Below are 16,323 nucleotides of genomic sequence, written 5' to 3' on the forward strand. Positions count from 1 at the left end.
ACTAGCTAACGTTCTGATCCACAATAAAGTGTACACTGAGCTAATATCAGCAAAACTTCCTTTTTTAATGAAGCATGCAAAAAGGAGATTGCAGCAAAACAGAAAACCAGAAATTATCTGCATCATACAGTAGTGCCTGCAGTAGAGAATGCATCTCCAGTAAAAAGTATACATCATTTCCTGTTTTTGAAGACATTAGGTTGCAGAACATTTTGGTCTGTTTGTGTGCAGAATTGTTTCTAAAAGAGGCTGAAAATTTATTGTGCTCAGTACATTTGAGTATTCCTAGCTAAACACATGCTCAGTACTTTGTTGGAAGAAAGGCTGGTGCATCGACTGTGGTACCAAAAACAAACCTTTTCGTATCTAGTATCGAGCCAGCCTTAGCTCTTAGACATGTTTGCATCCAGAATCAGCAAAAATTGCAAGAAAAAACAAGCCAAGCTAGAGTTTTCACTATGTGATACCGTAAACCTCCCAGCCTTAGCTCTTAGACATGTTTGCATCCAGAATCAGAAAAAAATGCAAGAAAAAACAAGCCAAGCTAGAGTTTTCACTATGTGATACCCTAAACCTCCCAGCCTTAGCTCTTAAACATGTCTGCATCCAGAATCAGCAAAAATTGCAAGAAAAAACAAGCCAAGCTAGAGTTTTCACTATGTGATACCGTAAACCTCCCAGCCTTAGCTCTTAGACATGTTTGCATCCAGAATCAGAAAAAATGCAAGAAAAAACAAGCCAAGCTAGAGTTTTCACTATGTCATACCCTAAACCTCCCAGCCTTAGCTCTTAAACATGTTTGCATCCAGAATCAGGAAAAACTGCAAGAAAAAACAAGCCAAAGCCAAGCTAGAGTTTTCACTGTGATACCCTAAACCTCCCAGCCTTAGCTCTTAAACATGTTTGCATCCAGAATCAGCAAAAATTGCAAGAAAAAAGAAGCCAAGCTAGAGTTTTCACTATGTGATACCCTAAACCTCCCAGCCTTAGCTCTTAAGCATGTTTGCATCCAGAATCAGTAAAAATTGCAAGAAAAAACAAGCCAAGCTAGAGTTTTCACTATGTGATACCCTAAACCTCCCAGCCTTAGCTCTTAAACATGTTTGCATCCAGAATCAGTAAAAATTGCAAGAAAAAACAAGCCAAGCTAGAGTTTTCACTATGTGATACGCTAAACCTCTCAGCCTTAGCTCTTAAACATGTTTGCATCCAGATTCAGTAAAAATTGCAAGAAAAAACAAGCCAAGCTAGAGTTTTCACTATGTGATACCCTAAACCTCCCAGCCTTAGCTCTTAAACATGTTTGCATCCAGAATCAGTAATAATTGCAAGAAAAAACAAGCCAAGCTAGAGTTTTCACTATGTGATACCCTAAACCTCCCAGCCTTAGCTCTTAAACATGTTTGCATCCAGAATCAGTAAAAATTGCAAGAAAAAACAAGCCAAGCTAGAGTTTTCACTATGTGATACCCTAAACCTCCCAGCCTTAGCTCTTAGACATGTTTGCATCCAGAATCAGTAAAAATTGCAAGAAAAAACAAGCCAAGCTAGAGTTTTCACTATGTGATACCCTAAACCTCCCAGCCTTAGCTCTTAAACATGTTTGCATCCAGAATCAGTAAAAATTGCAAGAAAAACAAGCCAAGCTAGAGTTTTCACTATGTGATACCCTAAACCTCCCAGCCTTAGCTCTTAAAACATGTTTGCATCCAGAATCAGTAAAAATTGCAAGAAAAACAAGCCAAGCTAGAGTTTTCACTATGTGATACCCTAAACCTCCCAGCCTTAGCTCTTAAACATGTTTGCATCCAGAATCAGCAAAAATTGCAAGTAAAAACAAGCCAAGCTAGAGTTTTCACTATGTGATACCCTAAACATCCCAGCCTTAGCTCTTAAACATGTTTGCATCCAGAATCAGTAAAAATTGCAAGAAAAAACAAGCCAAGCTAGAGTTTTCACTATGTCATACCCTAAACCTCCCAGCCTTAGCTCTTAAACATGTTTGCATCCAGAATCAGTAAAAATTGTAAGAAAAAACAAGCCAAGCTAGAGTTTTCACTATGTCATACCCTAAACCTCCTGTAATGGAGGCCCATGGATAAATGCAAATAACCCCTTAAAGATATCAAGTGTTTCAACTACAGAGCTTCTGAATGTTCATGGCTTTTTACTTTGTAAGTCTTTATAAGTATATTCAAGCCATAAAAGCCAAACCCCACTAGCTGTGGATATACATTTTCTGCCTTTTATAGGATGAGACTTAACTTTGGATGACTGACCTCATTGTCAGTCACCAATTGGGTGGCGCAGTGGTGCAGCGGTTAATGCTGTCGCCTTACAGCAAGAGGTTCTCTGGTTCGATTCCCGGCTGGGGTGCCTTCTGTGTGGAGTTTGCATGTTCTCCCTGCATTCGCGTGGGTTTCCTCCGGGTACTCCGGTTTCCTCCCACATTCTAAAAACATGTTTCTGGAGCATTTCTCCCCGGGCCTCCGCTGTAAACAGGATCTGTGGAACCTAGTCGGACTTTCCCGGTCAACAAATGTTAAATAAAATAAATAAATTACCTCCATAATCAGGGAAAAATTCAAGAATAATCAGGTCAAAGATCCCAAATCAAGGACACATTTACCATGAACATGGAAAGTTGAACAGATAACAGGAAGTAAATAAGTTTGTAGTACCTGAAGTTAAATAAGTTTACAAATGTAATAAGTTTTTATGTTGTTGTTTGTCTTTCGGCTTTTCCTGGTTAGGGGTCGCCACAGCAGAACTCCAGTCCGCTAATGATTGGCAGTAGATTTTCACGCATGCCAAGGTGCCAGCTCGACGCCCAACCTTCAACGAAGGCACGCCCACTTACGCATGTCTTTGGAACACCACCCAACCGCGGGGAGGACATGCAGAACTAATACGTTTTTTATGTAATAAGTTTAAATATGTAATAAGTTTACATATGTAATACGTTTTTATGTAATATGTTTTATTACTTATCATGTAAATCAGCACATTTTCTCCAAAATCATCAATTTTGCAAGCCACCTGAATAAGTGACATTTATAACAATTGTGGGCAATTATGTAATATGAGATACCACCAACAAAAACAATAAGGCTGTCACACAGTTTTCTGGGTATGAGGTATGCCATCACCAAAGGCCTTTATACTCTGGGTTTAAGGTATGCCATAACCAACCAAAACAATAAGGCCATCACATGGTTTTCTGGGTATGAGGTATGCCATTACCAGCAAAAACAATAAGGCCATCACACTGTTTTCTGGGTATGAGGTATGTCATAACCAACCAAAACAATAAGGCCATCACACGGTTTTCTGGGTTTGAGGTTTGTCATCACCAACAAAAATAATAAGGCCATCACACTGTTTTCTGGGTAGGTGAGGTATGCCATCACCAGCAAAAACAATAAGGCTGTCGCACAGTTTTCTGGGTATGAGGTATGCCATCACCAACAAAAACAATAAGGCCATCTCACGGTTTTCTGGGTATGAGGTATGCCATAACCAACCAAAACAATAAGGCTATCACATAGTTTTCTGGGTATGGGGTATATCATCACCAACAAAAACAATAAGGTTGTCACACGGTTTTCTGGGTATGAGGGATGCCATCATCAGCAAAAACAATAAGGCTGTCACACAGTTTTCTGGGTATGGGGTATGGCATCACCAGCAAAAACAGTAAGGCTGTCGCACGGTTTTCTCTCAGATAAAAAAAAAATCACATTTCACGTAAAATTGCAAATATGTAATTTAATGGACATGGCAGTCGAGTAGTTTGGAAAAACACGAACCATTTTCATACAGCTGCAGTAGTCTGCTAAGTTGACTCACGAAGACAAAATATTTTTATATAGCAAGAAGCATCTCAGACACCTCACATTCCATTTCCATGATCTCAGACACCTCACATATGATTTCCATGATCTCAGACACCTCACATTCCATTCCCATGATCTCAGACACCTCACATTCCATTTCCATGATCTCAGACACCTCACATTCCATTCCCATGATCTCCAGACACCTCACATTCCATTCCTATGATCTCAGACACCTCACATTCCATTTCCATGATCTCAGACACCTCACATATGATTTCCATGATCTCAGACACCTCACATTCCATTCCCATGATCTCAGACACCTCACATTCCATTCCTATGATCTCAGACACCTCACATTCCATTTCTATGATCTCAGACACCTCACATATGATTTCCATGATCTCAGACACCTCACATTCCATTCCCATGATCTCAGACACCTCACATTCCATTTCCATGATCTCAGACACCTCACATTGCATTTCCATGATCTCAGACACCTCACATTGCATTTCCATGATTTCAGACACCTCACATTCCATTTCCGTGATCTCGGACACCTCACATTCCATTTCCGTGATCTCGGACACCTCACATTCCATTCCCATGATCTCGGACACCTCACATTCCATTTCCATGATCTCGGACACCTCACATACGATTTCCATGATGAGTATCCCCTGAAGAAATGCCATCTAAATGACTTACTGGGTCATGTGCAGCACTTTTCATTCGTTTCTTTTTAACTAAGCCTTCCTTTTTGTTCCTGTTTACTAGTTAACTTTCTCTTAAAAATAATTCTTGTAGCAGTCAATAAATTAGAGCAAATTATTAAAGGTGTCAGTCTCATTTATTTGAGTTTAAATTTCTCAGTTAAGTTTCCATCAGGAAGTTTTTGACAATGTTTGCATCCTGTAACTTAACTTGTTTAATGCCTTCTATTCCTTATCCTTAGTAACTCTGTACCTCTAAAACAAGCTTAATGTTTAGATTTATGATGAAGGATAGCTTCTCAGATGTGCCCACAAAGTAATGTTCACTGCACAACTGAGTAAGTCATCTTATACTGGATATGCCATAATTAAACAATCCAGGGTTCACCAAAATGGGCAAAACAAACCATATAACACTTATGCAAAACCTCAGACATGCACATCATCAGTAGCCCAGTGCAATGTACATCTTACCTCCAGCTAAAGCATCAAACAGTAGAAGTACAGAAACAAAACCCCTGTATCTTTGTCCCCACAACTTTAATTTGTACTACTGTGAGGCTACACCAACAGTTAAGAAAGAAAAGTACCGTACAATACAAACAGTCAATCACACCAGGCATTGATTAATTACAGTACTCGACTGCAGCCCTGTTTAGCAAACACTGCCAACTATTCATTCTCTTATCCTGTATGGCTTGATAAAACACCTGAGTTTTCTTTTAATTACTGTATACCACCTTCAGGTCTGTATCACTGTTAGTAGACTGCAGCCATTCTATTTAACAGTTAATCAGACAGTCGAAGATCATAAGAATATTGTACTCATGGAAGACGGTTTGCCTAGTCAGAATTCTTGTTACGACTTCTTTCTGTTCACCATTTTTATTATATAACAACTCAATATGATCTGTCTTGGCTGACACCCACGGTTCTCGTTTTTGTTAAAATTATGTGCAGTAGCATGATAGTTACAACAATGAATCAACCCCACCTTTCTTTCATTTGCTGTACTATCTTCTGTCATAGTACAAAGCCAAATAGGTTCATAGGTAGGTACTAGGCTATCGACCCAAGGGCCTAAGTAAGCCTAGCCAACAAGGTTTTCTGGCTTATGCCACCCAAAAAAGTTATTTTCCTGTGCCACTGTTGAGCAGAGCCACAGAAGTCATCCCCGGGGTGTATTTCCTATTTCCCATCCACTCATCAAGATTTTTATTGAAGAGTGCTAATGAGGAACTTTGCTTGACATAGATGGGTAGCTTGTTCCAGAGTATGGGAAGTCTCTAGGACAGGAATCTATCCCTCCAGCATGTCCTGTTTATTGTGGTGACAAGGTTTAGGTCCCTAGAGCATGTAGCTTGGTGGGATTGGGATTTCTTTAGGTGTAGCATGTCCATCAGCTCTGGGTTTGACATAGCTTTATATGTTAGGCACAGATCTCCTCAGAGTAGGCAATATGCTATGGAGTAAGGCTGGAGTTTTTTTGAGACGGTCAGTGTAGGGCATCTGTTTGAGCTCAGTAATCCTCTTTGTGAGGTACTACTTTGGCCTTTCCAGCTGCTGCAGATGTCTTGCGAGGTACATTCCAAAAGGGGCATTGTACTCTATAATGGGTCTGATGAGTGTTGAGTAAAGGGGAACAATGACCTCTTTTTTCCTGGATGAGAACCCTTTTGAGAACAGGTGTGCTATGTAGAAGGACTTCCTGACTAAGGTGGCGATGTGATTATCAAAGGAGAGACTACTGTCTACCTGGGTCCCAAGGTCTCTTATCACACATTTGGTGTTAAGTAGACTGCTGCCTATGTGGTAGTTACTAGGTACAGAGTTTTTACCAAAGGGGATGACAATGCACTTTTTGGCATTGAGCTTGAGGCCATGGCTCTGACACCAGGTATCTATCTCAGTGAGGCCCTTCTGTAGGATGTCGACATCATTTGGGGACTCAACTATGGCTCCTAGTTTGCAGTCATATGCGAACTTCATTAGCCAGAGTCCTTCTGTGTTAGCCTGTACTTCAGAGAAGTAGATACCAAACATGAGAGGTCCCAGGGGTGAACCCTGTGGTACTCCATTTGTCACTGGTTTGAAGTCAGATTTGGAGTCTGCAACCTTTACAGTGTGGGTTCTGTCAGTGAGCCAGTTGGCAACCCATCTTGTGACATAGGGATTTATCCCTAGTTTAGTGGGTTTCGCTATAATTCCAGAATGGGGGATGGTGTTGAAAGCCTTGGCAAGGTCAAGATAGGCTGTGTGAACCACCTTACCCTTGTCTACGGCTTTGGTGACTGCCTTAAAGAAGTCAATCAGGTTCAGGAGGCATGATCTTTCTTTCACAAACCCGAACTGGGTGGGATCCAGAGTTTGGAGGTTACCAATGTCTTTGTTTATGAGTTCCATGATGATACGTTCCATGGCCTTGCAGACCAGGCCCGTCAGGCTAATAGGGCGATAGTTCCCAATAAGCTCGGTCTATAATATTAGGATGGTGCGGAGGTTATAACTGACAATCCATGTGCATTATATTACTTTAACGAGAACTCTTCCGTGCATTAAACTGTGTTTTCCTTGAATTCCTCTTCCTTTTAAATTATGTATCTGCTGTCTGAGCTGTACTGTATTTCCATACCTATCACCTGTGCATTTACTTTTTTGGTGCCCCATTCATTACCCTGTTTTATTTCCTGTATATTTTTTCCTACAAAGCAAATTACTTATAAGGTGCAAATGAGGTCATGGTGTCAGATGAGTAGTCACTAATTTGTATGACTATTGTGGAATCAGCAGATTAGATGGTATAATAGTGCTCAACCTTAGCATCTTATTAAACCTTTTATAACTTACTTATTCAGTGACACATGCTATTTGCAAGAGGATTGCTATACCTCTTAAATTTTCCCTGCCTAACTCTAACCTAATATAATTATCATAAAATAAATTTGTACAGTGAATGTTTTGCACATATTTTATATTTTGTATATGGGTCTATATTAGATTGTTGAAACGGCATTACAGCAAATTCCGTTTCAACAACACATAAAGACCAAAATGGTAAAACAGCGAAACCTCAAGTCACAGATTTTTTTCCTAGGGAAAAAAAATCGGTAGACCAGCAAGACAAAACACACCAGTTAAAACAATTTAAAGTGAGGGGCTGTGACCCCCACACCCCCCCCAACTAAATATACCAACTCCTAGATCTTATTACAGTGGGGTAAAGGGCAATGTCACGGCTCAGGCCAAGCAATTTTTTCCCTAGGAAAAAAATCGCTGACCTGAGCTTTCGCTGTTTAAGCATTTTGCTTTTTATGTGTCGTTGAAACGGCATTCGCTGTAATGCCGTTTCGACAATCTAATATAGACCCTTGTATATTCATAGTACATCTGTAAATTTTGAACTCCCTTGTTATCCTTCCCTATCTCTCATTTTATTTCTCATTTTTCATTAGTTATATAAAAAGCAAACTTTAATAACAAAGCATTTCTTGAAATAAATGGTAATGCATGCAGACATTAAACACCAGATGCCCCATTATTTTACTTGTCGTCTGTTGATTATTGATAGTGATTTTCAATTCACTATGTTTTGTTTTTTTAGTGTCCCTGTCTGCTGTACTTATTTATCTCCACAACTGGCACAAGTATATGTTCAATTCCCAGCTTCCTAAACGCAAAGCTTTATTCCCAACACAACGTCTGCAACAAGTTGTAAACTCTGTGGATGAACATTGTTGTCACTGTATGTAACACAAGAACAGCATTTTCAGACTACCTATTCTTAGAACTAAATGGGTTGTACAGCCCAAAATGTTTTCAAGGTTGCAGTCATCTGCAGGACATTGTGAAATAAATCATTCACTTTGCACACAGACGTCACCATTGCCACCAGATATCATACCTGTTGAGGATTTTCCTGTGTGTTTATGTGCTGTAGGTTATAGGCTTGCTTCAGACTGTATAAGTGTGCCATAGTCTTTAAATGAGGTGCTTTGAAAATGTGTACTAATTTGAGTGTACATGGAGTATACCTATAGCTCTATATTCTACACTTTGGTGGGAAATGACTGTACAGCAGCTTGGATGAAAAAACGATAAGATCATTATCTAATAATTACTTGGCAACAGAAATATTAAGGATAATACATACTAGAAGCCGAGCTACTTTCAAGATTGCAGGTGTTTGACTGAATGGAGACTGCAGTCAGTTCTTAGGCAACCCAAGTGCTAAATATTTGCTAACACTGGAGCTGAGCTTGCAGTATTTCGTGGTTAAAGATATGTGATGGAAAGAAAACAGTGCATTGTTCAGTGGTTAGCTTTATTAAACAGCACAGTTAATGCCACACATAGGTAGGAATGTGAACAATTAGCTCAAGAAAGATAGAAATGTAGGCAGGGGTGTCATCTCTCCCCTTTGTTATTTACACTATATTTAGAACCATTAGCAAAGAAAATAAGGACTCAGAAATTCACGGATATAATTAGTATGGTAGTCAAGAAAAGCTGGCTCTGTTTGCAAACAGTATTATTTTATATCTGGCAAAACCACAAAGGGACATTACAGTGTTATGGAACATACTGAGACAGTTTCAGATATTTTCAGGATACAAAACTAATGAAGCTGAAACAAAAGCAATAGTAGCAAATTATGTACCCACACAATTATTGGTTCAGCAATATCCATACTTATGGGGACATGATAAAATTAAATATTTAGGAGTATGGATTAAAATTATTCTGGTGTGGTAGCTAAGAATATGTGGGAAGAGATTAAACAAGAACTGAAAAATGGAACTTGTGTTTTATGGATATCCATAAAAAGATACAAGCAGTTAAAATGTTTTTAGTCCCTTCAGTCTTATACACAGGTCAGGCATATTTTTATCAACTAGAGTAGAAGTTGTGAGCATCAGTTAATAAAGAGCTGAATGATTTTACCCGAGAGGGGAAGACAGCAACAGTCAGTTGGGATAAGTTTATTCTTCCAATAAAACGGTGGACTGGGATTACCCGATTTGAAGGGGTATTGCAAAGCAACATAGTTAAGGGTTCTATGCATAGCACAAGCAGAAATATAATTCAGAGTAAAAAGAAATGATAATGAAATGGGGAAGCTGAAGAAACAAGTAGAGACTGGGATTTTGGATGCAGACCTTTAAGGGGAATTAAAATAATCATACAGAATATTATATATAAAAGTAGCAAAAAGTAGTCTAAGAACTACACTATCACGGGGATGGAGAAAAGAGATTCTGCCGATAAAGATGACTGCAATTAAGGATAAAGACAATAGGCAAGAGGGGGCTGGAATTTATTGGAGAAAAAAGGAAAAGGGACCAAGGTATTGGGAGCAAATAACAAGAAAGGGAAAGGTAACAGAATGGGAAGATGCCAAGAACTTGTTTGGACTGATGATTAGAGATTGCCTTCCCTATCAAGGATTGATATCAGAGTGCAGGCAAAGATAAAGAGATGGGGGGTGCTAAATGAAAGACCAGCACTGGTAGAGTTTTTAGTAGAATCTAGAACAGAAGTTGCCATTAAGAAAGGAATAATTAGCAGAGCATATAAAATATTTCATGATAATTATAAGAATCAATCAGAGGAGCTTAGAAAGGATTGGGAAGAGAGATTGGATAAGCAGTTCACAAAAAACAATTGGAGGATATATATGTATGTTTCCCAAGTATGCAACAAATTCTAGAAGATTTAGAATATTTGCTTGGAAGTGTTTACATAGGTATTTTTATACCCCAAGTAGACTCCAAAGAATTTTTCCTTAAGTAGACAGCAAATGTTGGAGGTGTGATGGGGAAGAAAGATGTAACTAGGAACATATTTTCTGGGAGTGTAATAAGTTGGAAGACTTTAAAGATTCCCTGCAGGCTGCTCTGTCAGAGATACTGGGTGAGCAAATTGGTGTAACTAAGGAAAAGATTTTTTGAGCTATGATAGAGAATCAGAATTGCCTAGATATAGTAAGGCCTTACTGAGTCTAATTATGATGGCTGCCAAAACAGCAGTTACTGAAAAATGGAAATCTAAGTCTAAACCAACTCTACTAGAAGTAGCATAGATAGTAACTGAGATAAAACAACTGGAATTGGGATCTTTAGAAAAGAGTAGAAACAAATTACATAGGAAAAATGGGAATTGTGGGAACAGTACATGCAGAGGAGGAGCGAGATTTAAAAGAAGGCAGGATTTGAATGAGCTATGCAATGTTTGACTGACAATGACTGGATATATTATAAGTGATGTGTATAATGTTTGCAGCTGCAGTTGTGTCAGCATGGTTTGTAATGTATAACGTTTGCAACTGAAATTGTCAATATGGTTTATGTTCATTTGTAAGATTGCCTTTGTCATGCTTGATAATTTAATAAAGATGTTTATTGTTTAAAAAAAAAAAGAAAGAAAGAAATATATTGCCTGCCACTCATTAGCTTTATGTAGTATAATATTTTGAACAGACGGAGAAATTACAGTCTCAACTTGTGTTTGTCATATGTTTCATGCAGTCTCATTTTATTGACCACTCATTTTAAGATACTTTTACTTAATTTCAGTACCTGTGCAAGCCAGCATTTTGACAGACAAGTGTTTACTTATAAGTAGCAACTGCATTGCCATTGCATGTAAGTTTACATTTGTGTCATTGGTACCTCTGGTTTCAGGAGCTAACCTGATATAGTAAGGAATATAACATTGTGTATAATATTTAACTAAGATTGTAATGTGTGTTATTATTATTATTATTATTATTAACCATTATGTGTTTAGATTACTAGGTCAACTTTACTAGTCATCTAGGCTTGTAGGACAGAACATTCCAGGAAACATTAAAATGTCTAAGTGCAGTAGCATGATGTGTTGACTTATCCACTGCATATTTCAGTGCAAAGCTGTTATCACCATGCAATGCTGTTTATTAATATATGCATTCCTTTCATTAGGTTTATGATAAAGCGGGCCCAAGGAAGGAAAAGATTTGGAATGAAAAATTTTAAGAAGAGGTGGTTCAGGCTCACTAACCACGAGTTTACTTACCATAAAAGCAAAGGTATTGAGATGTTTCATTTAATAATGCGTTGTTAAAATCAGTTTTGGTAGTTTGAGCTCCTTTATAGGGTAAACACTACAACAGATACAGGCTTATTAGACTTCCATTAAAGCTACGGAGAAAGAATACAGCTTTTGATTATAATCGGGGACTATGCTTACTTAAAGCATTGAGAGAATTTAATAATTAACTATCCTCTTCATTTTCTCTGGCAGGTCAGCTATGAAAATATATTCAATCAGGGCCGCAAATGCAGAAGATTTGGACCTCATTAGTCTTCTGGGTCAGTGAAGCACAGAAGAAAAGCATAAGTTGGACTGCTCACTGGCCCAGTAGCATATATCAATGTGTTATAGAGAAGTATGTTAAACAGGACTGCTGACTAAGTCTGCAGCATGTATCAGTGTGTTGTAGTGAATTGTGTTAAGCTGGTGTGCTCATTGAGTCAGTAGTGTGTGTTATAGTGAAGTGTTGTAAGCTAGGCTGCTCACTGAGTCAGTAGTGTGTGATATAAGCTAGACTGCTCACTGAGTCAGTAGTGTGTGTTATAGTGAAGTGTTGTAAGCGAGACTGCTCACTGAGTCAGTAGTGTTTGTTATAGTGAAATGTTGTAAGCTGGACTGCTCACTGAGTCAGTAGTGTGTGTTATAAGCTACACGGCTCACTGAGTCAGTAGTGTGTGTTGTAGTGAAAGCTAGACTGCTCACTGAGTCAGCAGTGTGTGTTTTAGTGAAAGCTAGACTGCTCATGCTCACTGAGTCGGTAGTGTTTTTTTAGTGAAAGCTGGACTGCTCACTGAGTCAGTAGTGTGCATTTTAGTGAAGTGTTTTAGGCTGGACTGCTCACTGAGTCAGTAGTGTGTGTTCTAATGAAGTATGTTAAGCTGGACTGCTCATTGAGTCAGTAGTGTTTGTTTTAGTGAAGTATGTTAAGTGTATGTTAAGCTGGACTGTTCACTGTGTCAGTAGTGTGTGTTTTAGCAAAGTATGTTAAGCTGGACTGCTTCATGAATCCACAGTGTGTGTTTCAATGAAGTATGTTAAGATGAACTGCTCACTGAGTCAGTAGTGTTTGTTTTAATGAAGTATATTAAGAGTATGTTAAGCTGGACTGCTCATTGAGTCAGTAATGTCTGTGTCAGTGAAGTATGTCAAAAGTATGTTAAGTTGGACTGCTCACTGAGTCAGTAGTGTTTGTTTTAGTGATGTATGTTAATAGTATGTTAAGCTGGACTGCTCACTGCATCAATAGTGTGTGTATTAGTGAAGTATATTAAGCTGGACTGCTCTGTGAATCCACAGTGTTTGTTTTAGTGAAGTATATTAAGAGTATGTTAAGGTGGATTGCTCACTGTGTCAGTAGTGTGTGTTTTAGTTAAGTATGTTAGGCTAGACTGCTCCGTAAATCCACAGTGTGTGTTTTAGTGAAGTATGTTAAGCTGGACTGCTCACTGAGTCAGTAGTAAGTATGTGTGTGCTGTAATGCAGCTTCCTCATTATGTTCCTCAGGTGTTTGTGCTGGGTTTACACTACTGTTTAGTATTAACTTCCAGTAGTGCGTTAATACTAGTAGCATCAACTCTTAGCTGCTAATGCTAAATGCATTGCTGCCTAGAGTGACCCTCCATTAATATGTCTTCCTTATTTATTTATTTATTGTAGCTGATCTAGTCCAGAAGACCCTTTTTCATAGTCTATATCTTTAAAGCAGTAAGCAAAAGCAGGCAACAGTAGGTGAAAAAAGAAAAAAAATTGAAAATCTAGCATTGTAATAATCACATAGTAGTAGTTAGTGAACAAAATGTTTACAATATAGTATGCATTTTTGATTCATTTGACAACTGGGGTAAATCCACTGGACACAACTGTGTCTTTAAGGGTAACATAGGAATACAGTCTGGTTAAGAGTCTTTTTCAGAGACACACAGTAGGCAAATGGAAGTAAAAGGAATCAAACCATGGACTACAGTAAGCAGCTCATTAATAGCTCACAGCATTAATTGTCTGTGGCAACTGGCATAATTCTACAGACTGTTTGCACTATAGGTATTAAAGCAGGCATGTTAAACTTTAACTTCTAGATAATATATAGACAAGCATTTTATGTACAAAGTCTAAAAAAGGAGAGGGGGTAAATTTGCAGTGAGACTTTAGCAGTTATGTAAGAGAGTAAAGGTGCCTTAAGGAGTTGATTCCTTAATCAAGCAAGAGGTCAGAGCATTTCTGATACAGGTTGCCAGCATCTGCAGTGTTCACCTAACATATTTGCATCTACCTTTTTTCTTTAAAAACAAGAATATTATGTCCTTGAACTAGGTAGTTTAGTGACATGTCAAAGGTTAGGTGCAAGAGCCTCCGAGGGCTGCTCCTGTGATTGAAAATCTTGTACCACAAGTTTCATACAGGTATTAATAACAAGTTGTTGAAGGTTAATAGCACTTCCGGCAGTTAGGAAGAGCCATTATGGTGCCTCTTTGGTGGTGAGTAAGAAAAACAGCTGTAGTAACTATGATAGAGTAGCTTGCTAGGATCCCTGTTTAAATTCTGAGGACCTAATTGTGAAACTTGGAATCGCACAACTATAAGTATGAATGGGAAAATACACACTCAGGGTAATGCTGCAGTAACTGACAGTACCCATATTCTGTAGTGTAGCAGTGTCAGAAATGGTATACAGAAGTAGCAGTTATGTAGCCAACTGTACTGAATAGTGCAGGGGTGGAACCTGAAGTTTTGAAGTTTGTCTTTTTGTAAGACAATCAGGACAGCTTGCCTAAATATTTCTTAACAGGAAGCAACGTTACTCTGGGTGTAGATTCAGTGATCCACCTGAAGCTTCAGGGTAAACACCGCAAATATACACTAATGTATATTTATATAATGTAAATAGTTTGCTTAACTAATATAATTTAGTTTATTCAGTCTGAATTTCAACATATATTACATTATATCTAGTTTGGTGTCGCACAGAATTAAACACTAGCATTTATTTTTATACTATTTATACAGATTCACATAACCATTTGCAGTTGTAAGACACAGGTCAGATGCAGTTAGTTCATCTCAGATCTAAGAATGTTGAAGAAGTTGACAATCTAAATATATCACTTCTTTTGAATGTGTCTCAACTGTAGGAAAATGTAGTTGACCACTTAAAGTGTGATCTACTACTACAAGAGTTGGGAATGACGATTGTTGTACCTCTTACAACATTAGACTTTGTAGAAGTATCCCTATGGGGTTACTCCCTTTCTGGTAGTGTTAACATGTTGTTTGTGCAGTCCAAGTAAAATTGCTGTATTTACATTGTTATTGTACATTAGTGATGCTTATACTGTGCTGTTTCTTGTATTTATACTTAGAACAATGCTCACATTTTGATGTCTGTGATGCTTATATTCTGCTATTAGTTGCATTCGGTGTTTATATTGTGATGTCTGTTTTATTCATTGTATCTGCTCAAATAGTCAAGGTCATGACTGAAAGTCAGTCAAGTTCACATACCCATTTAACAAAAGAAAATAAGTAAATCAGTGCATACATATGTACACGCTGTGCAAATACTGACAACGTGACGTTTACCCCCAGGGGCAGAAACACCACCTACAAATTCTTTTTAGCAGGACTATCAAGAGACGTTACCAAATGGGAAAAGCTATATTCCAGATCAAGAATAAGGTCTGTTTTACTTATGGCCTGAAAAAAATAGATTTTAAGGCACTTGGACAGCTGAACTTCATTAAATAAATAATAAAGATAAATGAGGGAACAAGCTGCACACCAAGGTAATTAAAGTGTAGTATTTAATACATTTTCAAAAGGGATTAAAAGCACTTCAGTCACCAGGATCTTTGCAAGGTGTAACTGGAGTTCCAAAAACCTTGAGCCTGTTTTAGGGCGGCTGATTTGGCAATGCTTGGAAGCAATCCAATCCAACAGCCTAGCTTAGTGAGATCAAAGAGCATCTTTCAGAGTAACAGGTAAGAAAAGATGTTCTTCATGTTTCACTGTTGCAGTCTTAACTGATGGGATTTCCCACTGTGGAAGCCCTTGGCTGGCCCAACTACTAGAGAATTTTCTACTCTCCTTAAGCTGGTGGATGCCTGACTGACATTTTGACATCTCGGTATAATGAGAGTCAACTGGTACCATAACATCAGTTTGTTATTGCTGTTGGAGCCTGAAGTAGAATGTTAGTCAGTGCCTAGGTTGGTCCACACCAGAGAAAGAAGACGTCTAAAGCTAAGTACCCCATTGTGGAGCTTTTCATATGTTTCTTAACTAATTTCAGAGAAAGCTAATAACTGTCTCTGCTGTGGCAAGCAGATACCACACTGGGACTGTTGGTTCTGTGTGTCCTTTTTAACAGTAAAATGATTATCAAGAGTAGGGCTGTGATTTTAGCTGAGAACTTAACGAGTTGCTTAGGCCTTCATGTACTGTGTTGTCCACTGCTCAGGCCAGTGTTGATCTTCACAGACATAAGAAGCAAAAGTCCCCAAAATTTAGGGTACTGGGAGATGCTCGTTCGCTGTCTCCCAGTCCACCTAGACTTATTGTGGGTTCATAGGTAGATACTAGGCTATCTGCCCTAGAGCATTTATAAGCCTAACCAGAGTGTGATTGGCTTTCGTCTCCCTTTTAGATTAGTTAACTGTGCCTCTGTATAATAGGTCACAGAAGATAGCCCTTTAAGGTTAGTT

At 38.5% G+C, this 16,323-nt stretch overlaps 1 protein-coding gene across 2 annotated transcripts in view; it reads left to right on the forward strand.

Moving 5' to 3' along the window:
* The window catches only part of RASA3 (RAS p21 protein activator 3), a 1,807,402-nt gene that overhangs the window by 1,718,045 nt on the left and 73,034 nt on the right, over positions 1–16,323 (forward strand). For both annotated transcript variants that reach the window (XM_044071113.1, XM_044071114.1), the window contains one exon: positions 11,515–11,621. In XM_044071113.1, coding sequence (XP_043927048.1) covers positions 11,515–11,621 — 107 coding nt within the window. The remainder of the gene's footprint in view (positions 1–11,514; positions 11,622–16,323) is intronic.

This window comes from Protopterus annectens, chromosome 5.part0 (genome assembly GCF_019279795.1).
Source record: "Protopterus annectens isolate FY-2018-M chromosome 5.part0, PAN1.0, whole genome shotgun sequence".
Lineage (NCBI taxonomy): Eukaryota > Metazoa > Chordata > Ceratodontiformes > Protopteridae > Protopterus > Protopterus annectens.